This window comes from Eumetopias jubatus, unplaced genomic scaffold, assembly GCF_037043125.1.
Source record: "Eumetopias jubatus isolate StellerSeaLion01/CBP00866 unplaced genomic scaffold, mEumJub1_p1.0 scaffold_16, whole genome shotgun sequence".
In the NCBI taxonomy this organism is placed as follows: Eukaryota; Metazoa; Chordata; class Mammalia; order Carnivora; family Otariidae; genus Eumetopias; species Eumetopias jubatus.
In genome coordinates this window covers 36,317,615-36,341,908 of record NW_028274822.1, presented here as the reverse complement: position 1 = coordinate 36,341,908, position 24,294 = coordinate 36,317,615, and the positions used below count along the sequence as shown (strand labels likewise).

General features: G+C 35.1%; 1 protein-coding gene across 2 annotated transcripts in view; it reads left to right on the top strand.

The window, feature by feature from the left end:
• KIAA1328 (KIAA1328 ortholog) overlaps positions 1-24,294 on the top strand; it is a 362,056-nt gene that overhangs the window by 44,446 nt on the left and 293,316 nt on the right. For both annotated transcript variants that reach the window (XM_028098399.2, XM_088019426.1), the window contains exon 5: positions 10,702-10,817. In XM_028098399.2, the coding sequence (XP_027954200.2) occupies positions 10,702-10,817 (116 nt within the window). The remainder of the gene's footprint in view (positions 1-10,701; positions 10,818-24,294) is intronic.

Here is a 24,294-nt window from a genome sequence, read left to right as displayed (position 1 = left end):
TGCCTCAGTCTCTACTGTCCTATCCAGATATCAGTATAATTATGAGCATTGCAAAGACAAGGGAAAATGTGCAAAAGAGACAAAGCAACAGAAACAGATACAGTTGAAATTGATGAGGAATTTAAAATGACTAATATGTAAAAATACGTTATCTATGGCTCCCTAACATCACAAAATTTTAGCCATTTAAAATACTAGAGCCCTCCCTTATTCCCCCCCCCCCTTATATTTAAACCAGAGGCCCTATTGTTTAACTGAGAGGATTGGTGAGGCCCACCATTCATCTTTCACAGGGCCTTTTGTATGACTCCACTGTGGCATCAACTCTGATCTTTCTAAGGTCTTAACAAGTTAACCCTTGGCTTTATCTCTAGAGCTTGTTTTTCCTGGTAGTATCCTGGATTTGAAATTTATTCTGAAGATGTTTCTTACTTTTAGCAGGTTTGCTATGTGGAGAGGCTGAGAATCTTTGGAACTATGAAATCCTGACTCATTTTGGTTTAATAATCTTGCCTTGAATTTATCTTTTCTTCCAATTCACTATAAGCACCAGGAAAAAACCAGGCAGCACCTTCAACACTTTACTTGGAAATCTCCTTAGATATGTTAGTTACTCACTTCATTAGGCACATTTCCTACTTCCCACATTACTAAAGATGATATGATATTGGTAAACTTTCTGTCACCACATACAGTGCTTCCCCTTTCTTCAATTTCCAGTAATATCTTTCTAAGACTGCTTTTTTCAGTTCTTTGCTGGCTGTTGGCTGGAGGCCTCCCTCCATTCCTTGTTTCAAGTGCCTCTCCATATGGCAGCTTACAACTTGGCAACTGGCTCCCATCAGAGTGAGCAAAAGTAATAATGACAGAAGTCACTACCATTTGTAATCTAATCTTAGAAGTAACATCCAGTCAATTTTGAGAGTCACTAGGTCCATTCAAGGGGAAGGGATTAAACCAGGACATGAATATGAGGAGACAGGATTCACTGGGACCCATTTTAGAGGCTGGTTACCACAATAACACTGTGATTTTCTTAAATTTACATGTTCTAATATATCTTCTGTAGTTCCCTTAATGTTTCCTGCATACATAATCATATTATCTGCACATAAAACTTTACTTCTTTCTTTCTAACCTGTATGCATTTTACTTTGATCTCTTACATTATTGGACTGACAGGGAACTCCAATCAATATTGAATAGAAGTAGTAATAGCTGACATTCTTGTTTTAAGTACATGGTTAAGGAGAAAGTGTTCTTTTTTTCCATCCTTGTAATAACCATAGCTTTTTATAGATGCTCCTTATTAGTTTAGGGAAGTTCCTTCAGTCGCTAGATTGTAGAGGTTTTTATCATGAATTGGTTGAATTTTGACAAGTGCCTTTTCTGTATTTATGGATGAATGTAGAAGATTTCTCCATTATTCTATTAACATGGTGAATTACATCAAGTTTCAACTCATATAACTCTTGCTTTCCTGGGATAAACTCATCTTGGATGTATTATCTTTTTGTATCTCTGGATTTGGATTTGCCTTGCCTATATTTTTTTTTTCTTTTTGGATTTTTTTTTCAGCTATATTTATTAGATAGATTGGACCATAATTTTTGTTTTCTATAATGTCCTTGTTAGATTGTAGTAGTAAGATTATGGCTACTTCATGAAATGAGTATACACTTGAGTATACACATGAACTAAAAGAAGTAATCAGTGAGTATTAGAATGCTAACTTTTTTGGGGTGCACATTTAACCATGAATGTAAATGATCAGATAACTCACCTCTTTAAGCATTATATATCCTACTCTCTCTTATGCTTTGTTCCTTGGAAATGTGTTTTATTTTTAGGGTGTTAAAAACAATATGCATTTTTATCATTTGATGCATTCATCAGTTGATAGACATTTGGGTTGCTTCTCCTTTTTGGCTATTATGAACATTTGTCCACAAGTTTTTTGTGAACATATATTTTCATTTCTCTTGGGTGTGTTTTAAGTGGAATTGCTGGGTCATATGTCAACTCTATGTTTAACTTTTTGAAGAACTGCCAGACTGTTTTCCAAAGTGGCTGCACCATTTTACATTCTTACTTGTAATCTGTGAGGGTTCCAGTTTCTCCATAGTTTTGCCAACATTTGCTTTTAACTATCTTTTTGATTATACCTTCCTAGTGGTTTTGAAGTGGTATCTAATTGTTTTAATTTGCATTTGCTTAATGGCTAATGACATCGAACAACTTTTCATGTGCTTCTTGGTTATTTGTGTATCTTCTCTGAAGAAGTGTCTATTCTGATGCTTTAAATTAGGTTGTCTTTTTAGTGTTGAGTTTTCAGAGTTCTTTATATACTCCATTCAGGTCCCTTATGAGATATATTATTTGCAAAAATTTCATACGTTCTATGCATAGTTTTTCACTTTTTTGAAGGGGTCATTTGAAACACAAAAGTTTTTGGGATTCCTGGGTGATTCAGTCAGTTAAGTGTCTGCCTTTGGCTCAGGTCATGATTCAGGGCCCTGGGATCAAGTCCTACATTGGGCTTCTTGCTCAGCGGAGAGCCTGTTTTTGCCTTTGCCTGCCCACTCCCCCTGCTTGTGTGTGCGTACTCTCTCTCTCTCTGACAAATAAATAAATAAAATCTTTAAAACACACACAAAAGTTTTTAATTTTGGTGAAGTCTAATTTATCTATTTTTCTTTCATAGATTATGGTTTTTGATGTTATATGTATCTAAGAAATCATTTCCTAATCCAAGATCACAAAGATGTATGCTTCTATTTTCTTCCAGGAGTTTATAGTTTTAGCTCTTACATTTTGGTCTTGGATTCAATTAGTGTTAATGTTTTTATGTGGTGTGAGGTAGGGGTCCAACTTTATTCTTTTGCATGTGGATAGCAAGTTGTTCCAGCACTATTTGTTGAAAAGACTATTCTTTCTCTTTGATTTTCTTTATACCCTGGTTGAAAAATCAGTGTACTGTAAATGTGTATATTTATTTATGTTCCATTGTTTTCTGTGTCTATCTTCATGCAAGTACCACATTGTCATGATTACTATGGTTTTGTACTAAGTTTTAAAATTGGAAAATGTGAGTCCTCTGTCTTTTTCTCCTTTTTAAAGAATATTTTAGATATTTTGGGTCCCTTTCATTTCCATATTACTTTTAGAGTTGGGTCAGCTTGTCAGTTTCTGCAAATCAACCAGCTGAGATTTTGGTAGAGATTGAGTTGAATCTGAAGGTCAGTCCTAACAATATTAAGTCTTCCAATCATGAACATGGAATGCCTTTCCATTTATTCAGGTCATTAATTTCTTTTGATAGTGTTTTTTTTTAACTTTCAGTGTACAAGTCTTGCTTCTCCTGTTGAATTTATTCCTTTGTACTTTATTTTTCTTGATGCAAATATAAATAGAATTGTTTCCTTGATTTCCTCTTGGGGTTATTTACTGCTAGTGTATAAATATACAATTGACTTTTGTACATTGATCTTGTATCCTGTAACCTCGCTGAACTCCTTCATTAGTTATAATAGTTTTTTAGTGGGTTTCTTAGATTTTCTGTATTCAAAAGCATTTCATGTGCAGTAGAGATGGTTTTACTTCTTTTAGAATCCAGATGCTTTTTATTTCTTTTTTCCTACTTAATTGCCCTGGTTGTAATCTCCAGTACAATATGAGCTGAAGTGGCAAGAGCAGACATCCTTGTCTTATTGTTGATCATAGAGGGGAAAGCATTTGATCTTTTCCTATTAGATATGGTATATTAGATAATGCATTTTTCATAAATAGCCTATTTTTAGATTGAGGAAATTCCCTTGTCTTTTTATGTTTTTGAGTTTTTTTCTTTTTTTAATCATGAATCATTGTTGGATTTTTTCATTTTTCCAGATCTACTTAGATGATCATGTGGTTTTTGTCCTTTGTTTTATTCATATGTTGTATTACATTAATTGATTTTTGAATGTTAAACCAACTTTTCATTCCTGGGGTAACTCCCAGTTGGTCTTGATATAGAATCCTTTTGTTATATTTCTGGATTCTGTTTGCTAGTATTCTTTTTTTTTTTTTTTTTTGAGGATTTTTGCGTCTACATTCATTTGATATTACTCTGTAGTTCTTAGAGCCCTTTTGGCATAGATTGTTATGTCTCTGATTTCTTAAAGCATCTGTGTTCCTTTAGACGATACTTTTAAAATAACAACCAAATGTTACAATTTCTGAAGAGGGCATTAAGGTGATAGCACCAAAATATTTTTTAATGATAATAGCTCTTTTATTTTTCAGCATGTATTTACTTTTGCTTGAGAACAGTATGTTATGTCTCTTTCTCTTTATCAAATGTCCTATGAAATCTATTTCCTTCTCTAAATCATACCTACTACTAAATTGATATTCAGAATTTAAAAAATGGAACCAGTGTACCCAGCTTCCAAACACAAGACATTAAACAGGGCAAGAAGTTTATCTGGTTGACCATAGGGTGAGGTGCAATTCTCTTTAGAATAGAGGCTTTGCCGCCTTGACCTTGTCTTTTCACATTCATGTAAAAGTACCCATTCATGGAATATCTGGAAGAACATCATGGTTATGCAAGGCTATAAAATAAATCTTTTTCTAGAATGCTAGTTTTACTAGAAAATTAAGAATAGATGAGTGTGGGAAAATGTTTTATATTAAAATAGAAAAGATTGCTTTATGTAGAAAAATACAGAATGTGCAGGGATGTTTAAACAAAAAAATAAGACTTCAAAGAAATTCAGTACTTTTGTCACAATTTTCACCCTGACCATCCAACTCTAAGGATATAAATTCTCTTTTCTTGATAGATTAGAATGCATTTTGTGGAAGTTTTTGAAGGAATACTCTGAGGCATTAAAGAAATGCTGAAAATGGTGATTTCTTACTTCATGAACAGGCTATTGGTCCTTCTTGTAAATAATTAACAAAATTACACTTGGAATATTATCTTGTCCAGTTTTAACTTTTTTAAGTAAATGCATTTTTTTTTCAAGCTTTTATTTAGATTCTAGTTAGTGAACATGTAGTGTAGTACTGGTTTCAGGAATAGAATTCAGTGATTCATCCCTTACATTTAAGTGCTTATCACAAGTGCCCTCCTGGATGCCTGTCACCCATTTAGCCCATCCCCTGCCCATTTCCCCTCCATCAACCATCAGTTTGTTCTCTGTGGTTTGCATCCCTCTCTCCTTTATTCCCCCTCCCATATGTTCATCTGTTTTGTTTCTTAAATCCCACATGAGTGACATCATATGGTATTTGTCTTTCTCTGACTTATTTTGCTTAGCATAATACACTCTAGCTCCATCCATATCATTGCAAATGGTAAGATTTCATTCTTTTTGATGATTGAGTAATATTCCATTGTATATATACCACATCTTTATCCATTCATCAGGCAGTGGACATTTTTGGCTTTTTCCATAGTTTGGCTGTTGTTGATAGTGCTGTTATAAACATCGGTATGTGTGTACCCCTTCAAGTCAGTATTTTTGTATTCTTTGGGTAAATACCTAGTAGTACAATTGCTGGGTGGTAGGGTAGTTCCATTTTTAACTTTTTGAGAAATGGCCATACTGTTTCCCAGAGTCACCACACCAGTTTGCATTCTCAGCAATAGTGTAAGAGTGTTCCCCTTTCTCCTCATTCTCTCCAACATCTTGTTAATTTTAGCCATTCTGACAGGTACGAGGTGGTATCGCATTGTGGTTTTGATTTATTTCCTTGATGATGAGTGATGTTGAGCATCTTTTCATGTGTCTGTTGGCCATCTGGATGTCTTCTTTAGAAAAATGTCTATTCATGTCTTTTGCCCATTTGTTAACTGGATTATTTGTTTTTTGGGTGTCGAATTTGATAAGTTCTTTATAGATTTTGGATACTAACCCTTTATCAGATATGTCATTTGCAAATATCTTCTCCCATTCTGTGGGCTGCCTTTTAGTTTTGTTGATTGTTTCCTTTGCTGTAGAGAAACCTTTTATCTTGATGAAGTCCCAGTAGTTCATTTTTTGCTTTTGTTTCCCTTGCCTCTGGAGATGTGTCTAGTAAGAAGTTGCTATGGCCAAGGTCAGAGAGGTTGCTGCGTCTGTTCTCCTCTAGGAGTTTTTTGGTTTCCTATCTCACATTTAGGTCTTTCATCCATTTTTAATTTATTTTTGTGTATAGTGTAAGAAAGTGGTAGTTTCATTCGTCTACATGTCCTGTCCAGTTTTTCCAACACCATTTGTTGAAGAGACTGTCTTTTTTCCATTGGATATTCTTTCCTGCTTTGTCAAAGATTAGTTGACTATATAATTGTTGGTCCATTTCTTGGTTTTCTATTTTGTTCCATTGATTTATGTGTCTGTTTTTGTGCCAGTACCATACTATCTTGATGACTAGAGCTTCAGCAATCAGACGACAAAAAGAAATAAAAGGCATCCAAACTGGCAATAAAGAAGTAAAATTCTCACTATTTGCAGATGACATGATACTCTGTGTAGAAAACCCAAAAGACTCTACCAAAAATTTGCTAGAACTGACACACAAATTCAGCAAAGTTGCAGGATATAAAATCAACATACAGAAATCTGTTGCATTTCTATACACTAAAAATGAAGAAGCAGAAAGAGAAATCAAGGAATCGATACCATTCACAGTTGAACCAAAAACCATAAGACACCTAGGAATAAATCTAACCAAAGAGGTAAAAGATCTCTACACTCTGAAAACCATAGAACACTTAGTAAAGAAATTGAGGATGACACAAAGAAATGGAGAAACGTTCCATACTCACAGATTGGAAGAGCAAATATTGTTAAAATGTCTATACTACCCAAAGCAGTCTACACATTTAATTCAGTCCCTATCAAAATACCACCAGCATTTTTCACAGAGCTAGAACAAACAATCCTAATTTTGTATGGAACCACAAAAGACCCTGCATAGCCAAAGCAATCTTGAAAAAGAAAAAGTGGGAGCATCACAACTCTGGACTTCAAGTTATATTACAAAGTCGTTGGCCAGTTTTAACTTTTTAATCCTGTTGGTCAAATATTTCCCTTCCCTGTGCTTAGATGCTCATTTTCTTAATGAATTAATTTCTATGCTCCACATGAGGTAGAGGATTAGGTCTTCTTATGTTACTTTGTGGTCTGAGAGTGCTTTGATGAAAAATGTAGATCATGATACCAGATATTTTCTTATACATATACCTCAAGGGAAATACTATTGAATATAAATTTAAAAAGAAAACAGATTTCAGAGTAGATACCAAATCTGGAGGCTGTTTTATTGGCAAGTCCTCTGCATTTAAAGGTTGTATTAATATATGTGCTCATATTAACTAGTCTAATAGACCACAAAGAAGCAATACATATCTTTAGATAGGCCTGTAGAAGAAGTGTTGCCTTTTGTGCTTGTCTATAACCTTCCAGAGTATAATAATTGCTAAAGAGTAGTCTAATCATAGTAGCATAACACAAAAGATTAAAACAAAAAAGCCCTGTATAAATAGTGTAGCAACAAATTTTTCAAATATACCCCAGAAACTAAATTTAGAAGAGTGATTTTTCTAGATAGAGTACTTATGTTTTGGGAAAAGCTCATTGTAGACTCTGGCATTATGAGATATATCTATAAGCATTTTTGCCTTCAATGATCCTTAGAGTTTTCATGAATCTCCTTCAGGCCCAACAAAGGGAATAAGTGAATGTTGGTGAATACCTACGTTTTTTGACCTGGTAGGCTCTAGAGATAATCTCTGTGTTTAGTTTAATGTTAAGGTAAACTTGGCATTCTACCTTTTTCTTTCTTTTTTTTTTTTTTTTAACTATTTTTCTGACCCTGGAGCATTGCTTGCTGATGAAGCAGATCTTTGGGCCATTCCTTATATTTATAGGGGCCTTTAAGAATAGTCTTGAACTGATAGAGAGCCATTGTTATGTTCCTTTTGGATACCCTGTAACTGACTAAAGTTACTTTGATTATTTTTTTCTATAGTAGGCATTCAGTAAATTTTTTTTAAGATTTTATTTATTTGAGAGAGAGAGTGTGCATTTGAGAGAGTGAGTGTGCACGTGTGCACCAGCGAGCACCATCGGGGGAGGGGCAGGGGGAGAGGGAGAAGCAGACTCCCCTCTGAGCAGGGAGCCTGACAGGGGCTGGATCCCAGGACTCTGGGATCATGACCTGAGCTGAAGGCAGACACTTAACTGACTGAGCCACAGGCACCCCTTGAATAAATATTTTTTAATAACTACATGAAAATAAATGTTTTCTTATGTACTTACAGATTTTATTCTCTAGTCTTATCTTTAGGATTTTATCAATCTAAACGGGGAGAGATTTTGCTACACTTAGAAAACTACATTTTCTCACCTTGACAGTGCTTTTTCTCTCCTAACAATATATAGCATCACTTATTTCATGCTTATTTTTTTTAAGTTTATTTATTGTTTTTCGTAATCTCTACACCCAAGGTGGGGCTCAAACTCAGGTCCCTGAGATCAAGAGTCGCTTGCTCTTCTGACTTAGCCAGCCAGGTGCCCCTTATCTTTATTTTATGCATAATCCTACATATTTGTCACTTCTTATGTTAGGCTAAATTTTGCATTTTTATGCTTTTTGGTATTTCTCTTATCTACTTTCTCTCTCATCCTATGGCTATATCTTTTGCCTAGATTATAGTATTGTATGCCTTGCACCTTGACCAAATGTTTGAGAACTTCTTTCTTATTCCTTTACAAATGCTCTCCATATTTATAAAGGATGTATATACAGTATTAGGATATTTATAGTATAGTGAAGGAAATTATAGAACTTTAGCTGGAGAGAATTTTAACAATTGTCTAGTCTAGCTTTTTTCTTCATGAGTGAGACTAATGATGCTTAGAGAAATAAGCACAGTTTTCCAGTGTCCCCACGTATACATGGTTTTCCACTTTGCACTTTGGGGGTTTACTTGATTTGGAACAGTATCTTGGCAAAGGCGTTTCAGAAGCTGGCTGACAGATTGAAGATTTAGATGGTAGAAAATAATTCATGGTTCAAATGTTTGACAATTCTAGAAAAACTGAGAGGCAGCAGGAATTATTTTGAAAGGTAGGGCAAGTGTGCTTGAGAGTAATGGCAGCAAAGGGGAAGGCCTTGGAAAGGGATGGCAACAATGGAGGCAGGATAACCTGAGACCAGGGGATAAATTGTCCTCATATGTCTATTTGTTTAGTTGTCTGCGTTCTTTGTACTTGTTATCAGTTTTAGAGTTTACCTTCTTAGAAGGAAGGGCCTGAGTCCCATTCATGGACCTAATAGTATCTAAACATGAATAATAGGGGTTGGGGAAATGATTTTAATGTCATGATGAACAAGAAGACATAAACCTCTTTTTTTTTTTTAAAGATTTTATTTATTTATTTGACAGAGAGAGAGAGACAGCGAGAGAGGGAACACAAGCAGGGGGAGTGGGAGAGGGAGAAGCAGGCTTCCCGCTGAGCAGGAAGCCCGATGTGGGACTGGATCCCAGGACCCTGGGATCATGACCTGAGCCGAAGGCAGACGCTTAACGACTGAGCCACCCAGGCGCCCAAACCTCTTTTTTGAACACTATTGTGTGCTATGCACTTTCATGTAAATTATTTCAAAGACAGGATGCAATCAACTCAAACATTCAAAAATCCAATTTTCATTCTTTTACTTCATTGATTTCAAGTATCTTCACCAGAAGGCTAACAACAAAGGAAAGGCTGTGGAGTTCATGTTATTCAGAAATTGCCATCATAGAGCTGGGGTCTGGAAGGAAGTAAATTCAGGAGCTCAGAGGAGTCCCTGTGGATTTCCTTTACACATATTGCTATGTATCTTGTAGGATAAATGTTGTACTCTCTTTGGAGGCATAAGTACCACTAACAGAAGAATTCAGGGCTAACATCTCTATGCACAGAGTAACAGAATTAGGGTTGTCATTTTAAGGTAAGTTTTAATGTTGTTCTTGTTTAATTGGGGTTTTTAAACAATTTTTCCCCCTGTGCTCTTGTCAGAAACCACCTTTTTGATAGGATCAAGTTGGAATACTTTTCAGAGTTAAACATTAAAGATACAGATTTTGGTCAGTGTTTTTTAACACTTTGTAATTCTTTTTGGACTAAGAATAGTTGTAATGCAAACCTTTTTTAATGTTAATACCATCTTTTTATTCTAGTCTAGTTACTTATATGCTACTGAGGAATTCAGGGTATCAGTACCAAGGAAAAGAGAAAAATTGCCTGTGTATATTTAATGAAATGTTTCAGAGATATATAGACTGTATATCTCATTGACAGGATTTAAATAAAAATATGAAAAGATTCAAATCAAAATAAATTGATTGTGCCTGTTTTGATAAGAAATGAAACTGTGTTTTCAGTTTGGATATTTTTCTGTCCTGGATTACAATTTGGGAATTTATATTCTATGTAGGACTTTCCATATTTAAGATAGTTCTGATGATTGGGAATATTTTTGATGTAAAAATCATATTCATATTTTATTACAAAGGTGTGCAAGATTGCCTTATGAAAGGTTAATTTTTAAAAAAGGCTAGCATAGATTATCCCCTTAAGAAATCAGCACACCTCTGGAAGAAATCTAGTTTTGGTAAATGACAGCTCTAGGCATGTATTTTCTTATTCTCATAGGCATTTTCTTTTCATTTTTGTATTTCAGAGTAAGCGAGGAAAAGGAAGTGACCGAAGAACGATTCCGAGCTGAGCAGGAATCATTTGAGAAGAAGATCAGGCAGTTGGAAGAACAGAATGATCTGATCATCAAAGAAAGGGAAGATATCCTTTTTGAAAGTCCCCTGTTTTTAATGTGCAAGAAGTTTGGCTCTTCCATGAAGAAAATGTAAACTCCAGAGAAATAATTGTTCTAATTTATAATGGAATAAATCTGCGTGGGCTGCCATTTTTAGGCAATCAAAACGACACTTAACAGCATGTGCTGTTACTTCCTTTGTGCTTGATATGGCCACCCAGCTGTTCTGCTGCCGCTATTATACTGCGGAGCACATATTTGTCAACTAAAAAAGACAATAAGAAATTTGGGCATTAAAATGTAGTGTTGGAGCTTTACTAAATTCCATTCCACTACTCTAATTGAGCCTGAAACCTCTTTGTATTTGGCATTCTTTCTAGCTAAAGCTTTGACAGCCTAAGGAATTCTACTCTGAAATCATAAAAATTAAAAAAAAATCCATTGTAATTTGTAGATGTTATAATTGATAAGTGTTTACATTACAACATAATACCACCAAAATTCTCATGGAGGAGAAGACTGTTGGGTTTAGAACTAGAGAGAGAGGTGTGTGTGTGTGTGTGTGTGTGTGTGTGTGTGTGTGTTATGTTGCATTATTTGTAAGAAAGTAAAATAAAAACTGGTATTTTAACTTAAGACTTCATTACCCGTTAAGGGATACGCGAGTTAAAATAAGTATATTTCTGAACTTTCTTTTGACTGAGCTACTTATCTTTGGATGTTTTTGCAGTGGTATTGATATAAAAGAGAAGTGACTGTCCCTAAAGTTAGGGTGAGGATTGGCCAGCTAACCTAGTATATGAATACTTGAAGGAACCAGTGCCCTTATTGGCAATATCATCATTAACTTCATCATTAATAATTATTTCAAAGGTTCTTCGAGTGTTAAAAATGATCATACATGGACAATAACTATACATTTGTGAATACCAGGGAAATAGAAACATAAAGGTAAATTAAGTCACTTGGGAAAAAGCATAAAAATGTAACTGTAAAAAATGAGTTCTGAATTTCTTTTTTTTTCAAAAAGTAGGAATACACAATTGGAAATTAATATAATCAGAATTTTCAGATTTGATTTGCTGAGTAGAACATTTATAAGGTTTATTTCCCCACAATTCTAAATTAGGTGTACTTTCTCAATTATTTGTTTTCTATAACTTTTAGCATTTGAATAATCATCTTGGATCTTCTCTTTTCTTTTCCTTCATTGACTTTATTATTTTTATTTATTTATTTATTTATTTATTATTTTTTATAATTTTTTAGATTTTATTTGTTTATTTGAGAGAGAGAGAGACAGAGATAGCGAGCGAGGAGAGGGAGAAGCAGGCTCCCCAGTGAGCAGGGAGCCCAATGTGGGGCTCGATCCCAGGACCCTGGGATCATGCTCTGAGCAGAAAGCCAACGCTTAACCAGCGGAGCCACCCAGGCACCCACTTCATTGACTTTATTGTACTAGGCTGTCAACTATCAGGTTAGACCCTCTTTTGTGATTTTCTTCCTGCTGCTTTTCTCTCTCTGGGTTAAAGTAGTGCTGTTTAGTCAGAACTCACAACAAACTGTGCTCAGCCGTTTTGGGTCCTTCACTTGTCACAAGGAATGGAGACTCGGACTTCCAAGAAAAGGCAGATTAGGAATATTTTTATTTGTAACAAAAATTCTCAGTTTAGGGCGTCTGCTTTTTTCCCCATGTAACAACTCTGGAGATAAGTGGCCTCTGGCATTGCTTCCATGGCTTAAAATTTTCAGCACTGGATCTCCACTGTTTCCTTAGTTTGTTCTAATGGTTGCAGAATTTCAGGTTGCAGAATGGTTGCTGTAATTCCAGGTATCATCTTTGCCCTAAGTCAGGAAGAAAGGGGAGGAAGGAGTTCGGGCAGTTGTGACTGTCTCCTTTTTTAAAAAAATGTGAAATCTTTCTCAGGGCACTCCCCACCCCGCTCCCCATATTCCCAATCCCCCAACCTCCAGTAGTCTTCCATGAGATATTTATTATCCTGAACTTTATTACATGGCCATGCTAAGCTGCAGGAGGGGCTGAGAAAGTAGGCATTTACCTTGTCCAATCTATAGAGTGAAAGGCAGCAATGGAGAAGGAGATTGGTAATGAAGTCAGCCTCCAACTCTATCTGGTAGCAGAAGTAGGGGAAATAGAAATCTTTTTCTATATAACGGGGGGTAGGTGATGATGTCTTGGCCTTCCTGAGACAAAAAAAAATTAGTATTATGTCCAGTGAAATTGGGGTAAAGTAGGGAAATAAGGTGAGAAAGGGAGATAGTAGACAAGTTTGAAAGCCTGGCCACAGTTAAGGCTTTATTTATTTGGTAACGTGCTTAACCAAAATGTGTAGCTATCTGGAAAAGTTAAATCTAATTTTGGTGGACTATTATATTTTAGTACTCTTTGAGTCAAGATTAATGGATTTAGTGCTTAAGTGTGAATTCAGCATAGCTACGAATAGTTTCCTCTGTCAGCCTAAGTAGTAAGATACCCCAGGTGATTGTAGTAGCACAATTTTTCCTATTTTTCCAATGACATAGCTCAGGAATCAGGAAGCCACTGCCAGGGGCCAAATCCAGTAGGGTGCCAGCTACATCCAGCCGCGCCCATTCATTCATGTGTTACCTGTGGCTGCTTTTGCACTGCAGTTGCGAGCTGAGCAGTTGCAACAAAGACCCTGTGGCCTGCTTAGCCTAAAATATTTACTTCTGGCTCTCTACAGAAAAGTTTACTGACCCCTGATTTGTCTTATACACTAAAAAGGAAAGGAAAAGGCATGTCAATAAAGTCAAAGACTTAGACATATGTCACAGTTGGAAGTATTTTACATACAATATGAAAGGATTTGACTTGAGCATTAATTATCATTGTGAATGAAGATTGGTGTAAATGTGAGACCATTATCAAAAATTGAAATGGTCTAGTTAATATAATTCACTTAAGATTTTTTTGAATCACCAAAAGATAGGTGGTATTTGTGGAACTGTGGAAGAAAGGAGAGAAGAAGATATCACCTAAAAACAGTGACACCCATGGTTTTTATTCCAAGTAGATTACTCAGGTACAAATCTCCTTTACTGGTATAAACCTGTCAAAGGTTAATATAGATGATTTTACAGTACATAAAACCTTATAAAACTTAGAAACATAAAACAAGGTTATAATTTAAAACAATATAATTTTAACTACAGATACATTTACCTATCATACATGAATGATTCAGACTCTTTCATATACATGAAATCAGATAATTTTAGATCATTTTACAGTCTGTTTCTGTGTGAGGAACTATATGAATTCTGATTTTTGGAATTTTAAAGATGTGTTATACTAAATTTATGGGTTTTTTATTTTAAAAGTTCTAATAACTTGATTTATTGCACTATACAAACACAGACCAGTCCCTTGGTGAAAAAGAGAAAAGATATTGTATGTGTTTGCATCTGGACCAGGCTTTTGAAGATTTGTTCTTAACAGTGAATAGAGAATTTATTAGTAAAACATAAAAATTCTTGTAATTTTCAGTCTTTGAACAGTGCTTATTTCCTGAGAACTTAACTATGTGAATGAATAAACTATTAACCAAGTCAAGCAGTCTGATGAACCTGGTGGATTTTTGTCTACCTAAATGAGTACGAAAGGAGAGATAAATGTGAAACTTAAAGAGAAATATGTCCAATAGGAATCGTTCTGAAGCATATTAGCGGGTAATAGTTTAAGACACAGAGAATGTAACCATTAGAAAAGTTGATTAATATTTGAGCTAATTGTATTTTCAGAACATATGTCTCAGGTCAGGATGATATCAAAAGCTTACAGAAGGAAAGTAAAATCTGATGTTTGCTGTTGTAACTGGCAGAACAAGGGAAGTGATAGAGAAGAAAGTACAGTGGCTTTAGAGACAAAATCCTGTTTTCATGCTGGTAAGCTGTCTAACCTTGAAAAGCTACTGTCTAACCTTGAAAAACTAATGAATGTAGTTCTGAGTCTCTGTTTTCTTCTACAGTATGTGGATAGCTAATAATGCCTTCTTATTTCCTTGCCTTTCTTCATTGGGGCTCTGATGGCTTTCATCAGGTTATACAAGTGCCTAGGCAGTTTCGAGGCTTACCGGGAGAGTGAAAGTGATAGGCTCTCTGCTTTATCTTCTAATTTCTGTGCAAGAGTAACTTCTCTACACTGCTTACACCTATTGGGTCCTCATTGAAAGGAAACTAGGTCTCACTTTCTTCTCCCAGAAACTGGACTGACAAATTTTTTTCTCTTCCTGGTCTGTTCCCATTTTTTCTCTGATTGAGACTTAGTAAATTGAAGAGGTCTTTAGAGGTGCTGATAGCTCAGATCCTTGATCCCATTGCCTGGGTGGTCATTTTAGAAACCTTGCTTTAGGAAGAAAAAATTTTAAAGAAACTAAACTTAACCTTTTTGAGGAATGTTTTAAAATGAGTCAAAGGTCTCAGGATGTATGTGCTGGAAATAGACTAGAGAAAGTTCACAAGAGTTTTATCTAATTATGTAAAAAGAAATCACTGGTTTGAATAACAGAGATGTTCAAACCTTCCTATTTAACTATACATCTCTACTACAGGAGTCAGACTAGCATGATCTGCTGTTGGACTTTTGCCAAGGATAGAAACCACATTGTAGGAGTCTGTCATAAATCTGGGTGCAGTGCTGTTGGGTGGGTAGGAAGGGTGGGGAAGGATAGTTGAAATAAGTTTCAAAAGAAAGGTTAAATTTTTCCTTCCTAATTAATTTTTCTGGCCCATCATAAGAGAAGGCAGGAAACCCTCTAGTTTTGGAAATAGTTTTGGGAGAATTAAAATTCTAATCTTCTTAAAATGAAGATTAGCAGAGGAGAGGGTGTTTTGGTGTTTGACAATGTGGTATACAAATGTAACAAAGTATGTTGCCAAGCACTTATCAGCTGTGATGAATCTTGTCCTTTTTGTTTTCAATAAATACTGGGTTTTTGTTGTTTATGTTTATAAATTGAATTCTGTGGTGACAGAATATATTTCGTATTCTTGGATAAAGTCAGTTTACTCAATTTAACAAGCCCTAGACAATATAGTTCTACTAATCGAATTATTATCTCTAATGCTGTGGAAGTTGTACTTCTTGAGACCCTTTTATTTGCTCTGTGATGCTGTATAACTTTAGCAGGTTTTGGACCATTATTATCGTATACTACCCCGGAATGTCATTTAAAATCATAATAACAGATTAAATAACTCTTTCCATTTGTATTATAGAGAAATAAGCATGTCTAGCAAGAGAACTGATTATTACTATTATTGTTGTTGCCTAAACTTCTCGTAAGGATTATTTTGTTCTCGTAAAAATATTTGGATATTAATGCTAACTACAGGGGGGAATTGAGGATAAGTGTTTGCAGAAAATTAAAAAAAATTATAAAAATGTATCCATATACTTAATTTCATTCCAGTAAGCCTTTAGGGGTTAAGTTACTCTAGGGTAGTGCGCTGTATTTACAGCTTTACTTTCTGGAACTCATCCAAGAATAAAAATAAAAAGAAGCACTCCTCACCTGCTCTGGGCCCCTATGTGTGTACTTTTCTTGTATGAGAATTCCTGAAGCTGCCATATGGATAATAATAAACTCAGTATCTGGTGTCTAGTTTATAAATCCAGTGCAGATTAGAAGCAGAAAATTAGAAGTAAGGTTCGGAGCTACAGTGAGAATATTTAAACTGACAGGGGACTTCACAGGAAAACTGTTAAAAACCACATAAGAACTGAAAATACAAGCAGTCTAGAACTCTGGCTACCTAGATATATCTCAAGGCTTTCATATAATAAATGCAGTGCAGTAGTTAACATTCATAGTGATAATTCTGAGGCATTGAAATAATGTTAAATTGTTTTTATCCCCCATTACTTCTTAGTACTTCTTTTATTTTATTTTATTTTATTTTTATTTTTATTTATTTATTTATTTATTTGAGAGAGAGAGAATGAGAGATAGAGAGCATGAGAGGGAAGAGGGTCAGAGGGAGAAGCAGACTCCCCGCCGAGCAGGGAGCCCGATGTGGGACTCGATCCCGGGACTCCAGGATCATGACCTGAGCTGAAGGCAGTCGCCCAACCAACTGAGCCACCCAGGCGCCCAATACTTCTTTTATTTTAGTAAGACATCTTACATTTGTATATTACTTTACTATTTGCAGAGCACTTTCATGTGTACTCTTTATTTTTTATTATTTTCTTTAAAGATTTTATTTGTTTGAGACAGAGAGCAGGCTGGAGGGAGAGGTATAAGGAGACTCTGTGTTTCGTGCAGAGCCCAGGGCGGGGCTCGATCTCCCCATCCTGAAATCATGACCTGAACCAAAATCAAGAGTTAGATGCTCAACCCACTCAGGCACCCAGGTACTCCTCCCATGTACTTTTTAATCTTCACAATAACACAGTTAAGTGAGGCAGATACTCTTACTCTCATTTTACAGATAAGATACGGGTCTGGAGAAGTGACTGAAACAGCCCATTGCATTTAAGAGTGAAAGCCTTTGACACCAAGTGGCTTTCCATTATACCAAATTATTTCTGCAGCAGTAAATGATACAAAGATCAATAAGCCTTGCTTTTCTAGTTTGCTTTATAGTTAAAGCACAATTTAATGAAAGTTGGTTATATTATACAGTGCTTTTTTATTCAAAACTGGTTAAAATTTTTTTTTGGAACTCAACCTAAGTTATCCAGAAATCCAGACATGTAGAATGTTCCTGAGATTTTCTTGTGTTTTGGCTTTTTCATTCAGTCACCAAGCCTTTATCATTTCCCTCTGAAATTCTGAGCCCATTGTTTTTTGCTGTTTTCTTGGGCACCTCCCTGCATTCTACCATTACACTGTGATGTCCTTTTGTCACTGTCTCCTTCTCCACTGTCCTTTGACCCACTTCATTCCATCACTGCTGTCAGGTTAATCTTTCTTAAGGACTATTTTTATTACATCCCCTTGGCTTTTTAATCTCTTTCCATGGCTTCTTATGGCCCAAAGTATCAAATGCATATTCTTAATTTTGACATTTAAATGCTCAGTTACTGATATCACATAACATGTGACCTTCATTTTTATGCCTCCCTTGTGTGGTCCCTACATATGAGTTAGGAAAGATCCATTGGTTTTTCCTGCTTGTTACAGTTTATTTCTGTTTCTTTGTCATTGCTCCTTTTACTAATCTTCTTCTTCAGAACCTCTTTAAGACCTGTTCTCTGATAATTTTTTTTATAGTACTAGGCTTTATAGAATCTCTATATATAGAATTCATACCTATACTAATTGCCCTAACTTGTGTTTCTTATGGTTCTTTGAGCAGCTGCGGTGTTGCAGGCAAGGAGGCAGGATCTCTCTCTCTCTCCATCCCTTCTCCCTATCCCCCACCCCCAGCCTTGCACCTTATGAGGAGGACACAGCAAGGTGGCCAGGAAGAGAGCTCTCACTGAAAACCAAACCCTGCAGGACCTTGTTGTTGGACTTCCCAGACTCTAGAACTGTGAGAAAATAAAGTTCTGTTGTTTAAGCCCCTTAGTCTGTGGTACTTTGTCATGGCAGCCCAAGCAGAATTAGACAGTATTTAACATGTACTTAGTTCTTTGGTATTTTTATCCTTTATTCTAAGGATAAGGTGAAAAGGTATTGCAGTGTAATTGTACATGGGTAGTGTTTCTAAACATTATTGTGTTTTCAGATATTTCTAATCATTTTCCTTTATTTTTAATTCTCCTGGTTTGGCACTAGTACACTTTGAATAATTATTTTTTAAAGTGTTTTGTATTATTTCTTATGAGATTTGCTTTTAGGGATTTCTCCACCTTCTATGTCTGAGATCCTTTTAATATCTGTGGTGTGTACCCATTGTATAATAAAACAAACACCTTTACTACCCAAGTTTGATTTTGATAGTGTTTTTATTTCTTTGGCTTTTTGAAGGCTCCAGATATGGAGCCTTAGCACCACCAGAGTGTTGCTTTATAGTGAGTAACACTGGGATTCAAATCGATGTGTGTTGGGGCTTCTAAAATGGCCCTCTTGAGGCTAAGGGATTCATTTGTTTTTGATGCACACAGGTAAATAAGCTCAGCTGACTGAAATGCAAAAAAAAAAAGAAAAACTTTGTACATCTCTTTAATTAAAAAAGTTTTTTCAGTGATAGTTCTGCACTGGCTAAACAGTACTAAATCTGTTTAACATCAGTTTAAAATATTTTAACATTTTAAAATTACTTTGGAAAGTTTCAGTAGTTCTTGCATGAAGAATTAGACCTTCAGTAAATCAGTCTCATAATAATTGTTCAGGAGAGTTCATTATTTTGTTTAGTCTTTTGTATTACTGATCTTTAAAGGGCTATTCTGACGTAATCTCTTCAGCTAAATCCATTTGCCATACCACAAGCTTGTAATTGCCTTAGATTTGAAGAATGTAATTAATGACTTTATTATTAAGCACTTAGTATCAAATTTGTCTTAGTGTTCTTAACTTTAGTATGGTAATATCCTCATTTCAGTTAGAGACTTATACAATAACATTTCCTTTTTTATTTTCATAGTTATACCCAAGATTCTGCATTTCCAAGCTCTAAATTTTCAGAAGTAGTAAAACTAATTATTGTATAGTCATGTAATGATCAGAAGTTGACTGAGTATCTGAAATAGTTCTCCATATAGATAGATGGTAAGGATTCATGCCTTATCTTTTGTTAATACAGAAATCCAAATTTATTGAGCTATTTTCTTAAATCCTGGAGAAATAATCCTTTCTGTCAATACCATCTTAAGAGGTCCTTGAATTTCTAAATAAATGTAGCCTAGAAAATCCAAATATCTAAAGATAATATTTGTTGTGTTCCTGTTGGCAGTTTTTCAAATAGTTGTTAGGATGTGTGTATTTTATTTTGGGGCCATGCCTATAAAATCTTTTTCCACGCAAAAGCTGATAAACTCAGGAAAAATGGCAAGAGGCAAAAGAGTAAACAGGAGATGAAAGCAACAGAAAAGAAGGTTAGAAATAGTAATTGCCCTAGTGAGAAATTTGCACTAGAGGAAGTTTGACAATAGAGAAGAGAGCCTATATGCTATGGTGACAGAATAGCTGCTGTCTAATGCAAGGAAAAGTTGCCAAATGCCTCTGTCTCACAATAATACCCCCAAGGCATCAGTGTTAAAAGCACAAGGATAAGTTAAGCAGTCTAGAGGCTAAGGAAATGAGAGGAAGTTTTAGTTTGATGGTAAGTGTAATCATTGAGCGGTATCACAGCATTTATAAGTATATCTTCGTATAGTATTATATAGTAATTTGAGACAGCAGGGAAGTGCTTATACTGTTAAGGCAGCTTTTTTATCCTTAAAAATTATATGAAAAGTCCTTTTTGTAAACTTTCAGTTAATCAGAGATTGGAAGTCTCAAATATGACTTATCTCAATGTGTATATCAAGAACACTCTAGCCCTGGAATCATAAAACTTGAAATCTTAACTTAATTTTGCCTTAAACTATGTGTTTGATATGGATAAACCTCTGCAAGTCTTAATTTCAACATGTTAATAATATCTGAACTATTCACCACATACGGTGAGCAAATGAGCTAAAATATGCAATTTATTTTCAAAACTGTAAATGTTCTATAAAAATTTAAGGTCTACAAAAATATTTCCTTGCCCTGAAAAAGTTTACAACATACAAAATGGATGGAAAGCCATAGTTGATAAATCTTGCAAATATTTTATTTCAGATGTATCTATTCGAAGATTTTTTTTCTCCCTTTTAGAGTCCTCATTTAGACTTCTGTTGTCCAGAGAATAACTAGATTTCTAATTTTTGAAGAGACTATATTTTTTTGAAGCAAAATGTTTTTGGCTATATGAGGGAACATTCTCTAAAAATTTTTAAAGCATTTTTAAGAAGCTAATTGCCAAGAGAAATCATTTACGAATTGCTAAGGAATCTCCAAGGCATAGAAGAAATCTCAAGGAAAATAATGCAGAAACAAAGCTGAAAAGGCTGAGTGGGTGGAGCATACTTAAGGATATTTTATGAATCTATGTCAGGATTAAACTTTTTTGTGTATAACAAGAAATACCAAAGTAACAGTAATCAAAACAAGATACATATTTATTTATTTTCCATGTAAAAGAACATCTGAGTTTTGGCAATTTTAGGCAGGTACACTGACTCCTATAGGTTTTAGGGAGCCATACCTTTTTAACTTGGACTTCTAAGCTTCAGCACTCATGTGCACATTCTAGCCAGCAGGAAAGAGTCTGCTAGTTTTGAAAAGTTTGTTCAATTTAGTTTTAACTTCAATTCATAACTGTTGGATTTAGAAATATAATTGCTTTTTGTGTATTGCTTTTATCTTTTAACCTTGCTAAATTGTCACTTGTTAATTTTAATAGTTGTTTTACAGATTCCTTAGGATTTTATCATCAGTTATGGCATCTGCAAACAAAAACAATTTTAGTTCTTTCTAATCTTTATGCCTTTTATTTCTTTTTCTTGCTTAATGCAGTACCTCTAGTTAGGTATTGAATAGAAGTGATGACTGAGAAAATTCTTGCCTTGTTTTATATCTTAGGGGGAAATATGTATTTCATCCTTAAGATTGATATTAGCTATAGGTTTTTAATAGGTGCCTTTTATCACACTGAGGAATTTTTGTTTTCTTCCTAGTTTGCTAAGAAGTTGTTTTTTTCTTTTTTTAGTTGTAAATGGGCACTGATTATTCATAGCACTTGGCAGTCTATTATATATTCATTTATTGTCTGTTTCCCTCATGGGACATCATTTCTGTCTTATGTACTGTTATATACTGAGAATCTAGTATAGTGCATAGTACTCAGTATGTACTAGAAAAATAATGGTTACATGAATGAATTGTTGTAATGCCTGAGTCACTCTGTCACCCTTGGGAGAAAACTTACACTTTATTGCTGGAGCATGATCATAGCACTCTACCACCACCTGGTGATACTATATGTAAATTGTAGTAAAAGCTTCTTGGGAGATGAATACACATATGAGAGCTAAAACTGCAAATGTTTGGACTGATATGACTGTTAGACTTTTGAAATAAACATGTACTCGTGATATATAACAAGTCTGTGTCTGAGATTTAGCAAATATTTTTACATTTAGTGGGTACTGAGGTGTTTTGTGTTTTTCTGAATGCTAGAAAACAGTGAAGGATCACTTTAATTACATATGTTAAACAGAACAAATTGTGAAAGTTGCCACAAGTAGAGTGAGAGCAAAAGCATTTCTTGCCCTGTCAGCATTTCCATGCTGTTAGGTGTTAGCTAAACTTGAATTTTTAACTACAAGGCTTTTCTAGCTTAATTTCTTGTACTAAATATTTAATATATCACAGGAAAGTCCATCTTGTGGCCCAAAAGGAAATTTTAGGTTTGTTCTTAAAAGTCCAATATCAGGCGCCTGGATGGCCCAGATGGTTAAGCGTCTGCCTTCGGCTTAGGTCATGATCCCAGCGTCCTGGGATCGAGTCCCGCATCGGGCTCCCTGCTCCTTGGGAGCCTGCTTCTCCCTCTGTCTCTCTCTCTCTCTCTCTCTCTGTCTCTCATGAATAAATAAATAAAATCTTAAAAAAAAAGTCCAATACCTTAGTTCCACAGAATTCACTGAGACAGAAATGTAGAACTGAATGTAGAACTCATTTATCTGTTAGATCAGGGAACATCTTGGAATGTTGGTATAACTGCCTCTGCGTATTTTCATTTCTTAGCCTCCCTTTAAAAAAAGGGACCAGGTGCCAAAATTCAAATATTAAACATTTCTTATTGATGTTAAATGGTCAATCTTGTAAAATATTGATATTTTTACATAAAGGTTAGCCCTTTTTATGATCAAAATACCATGGGGTGATGATATTGGGAGTACTGTTTCAGTAATAAAGATTATAGTGCAGATAAGTTCCCTACAAGGCCCCATGATGGTAATACCCCTAGATTTTGTCTTTAAAGAAAACTGCTGAGAGGCAATAATTTTTTTTGTATGTGTCCCATTTTCATTAATGCATGGTAATTGATGGAGTTGCAGTGACTTGTAGCAGTAATGAGTTCTAAACATAATAATGCACTCTTTTCTAATAAGTGAGCACTGCTGGGGTTTAAAAGCATACTAAATCAGTTGCTTTAGTATGAATTTATTAGTTTTTTTCAGCATTAGCTTTAATAGTAGTTATTTACATAAGCGTACATCCCATTAACCGCCATCAGGGCTGGAAAACATGCTGAACTGTTCATATTTTCATATAATTATTGAACATAATGGTTTCATTTGCATTTCTAAACAGTGATGTTTCTGTCAGCCTTGGAAATAGTGTCTTTACGCAGTCCCTATTTCACATCCACTTATTTGACATCGTTAAATTTTATGCTAATGTGCTTCCCTAGAATATCATCAGTAGGACAGATGCTTGTGCTTTAATATACAAATCAGGGATGCTTTTCCATCCTCCAAATGGCGAAGGAAATTTAAAAAAAATCTGCACTTTTAGATATAGAATCTGTCTCCATATAAATAGGTTTATGAAATAAAACTTTCAGGATTAAATGTTATAATCTGGTTTTCTCCTCAAAATGCTTCGTTCATTACGAATAGCTATCTACCTGACTAGAGTTAGTTTGTTGTCTTGACTGAGGAGGTGAGTCTTAGTAAAGATCTTGTTCCTTATGAATATTTAGAATTCTGCTTCTGCAGCGTTGATCTTGAGGTGCACGTTTTTCAGTGCCTTTGAATATATCAGACCACAGTGTTAGTTCTGAAAGTATTCTCTATAATTTTATTCCTTTTGTTTCTTAACTTGGATTGTAATACCTCATGGTGGAAACTGTTATGTTAATACTCTCTGGCATCTAAGCTTTTTAAAAAGTATGCATTTAGGAGATGTTCAATGTGAAAAAAATTAGTTGGTGGGGGAAGGGTGCAGGATGGGAGGCCAAGAGCATGTCAATGAGGTAACAGAACTGATATGGAAGGACAGGTTTTATGAAAAAACTCCTTGCCTTTTAGACTGTGTGTACTGTCAGCTTTTGTTTCTGCACCATTTGTGGATAATTTTGTGAATGTTGTCAATCAGATGGCTGGAAAATGATAAATCAGAGCAATAAACTAAAGGATTGTTTTGAGAGTTAATTCAGGTCTTTTTGGTACCCACTCTGAAGGTACTGCCACTTTTTGGTCTTTTGGAGCCCCTTCTTTTCTTATGTTCTGACAGCTCATGGCAGCATTGTGCCGTTTGTTGACTCTTAGTGGACCTGCTATGCCAGAGCTGACTTTGCAAAGTTCAAAACGCAAGGTTGGCAATCTGACAAGATAGGGTAAACAAGCAGCTTTAAGAGGATTCTTGCCCCAGATTACGTGCTAAAAATATATTAGAACTGATATAGCATAAAACTGATACAGCATAAAAGGATTGTTTGCATAGAAATGTTGTTTGGCTTAACAGGTCAAGAGGCAACTGA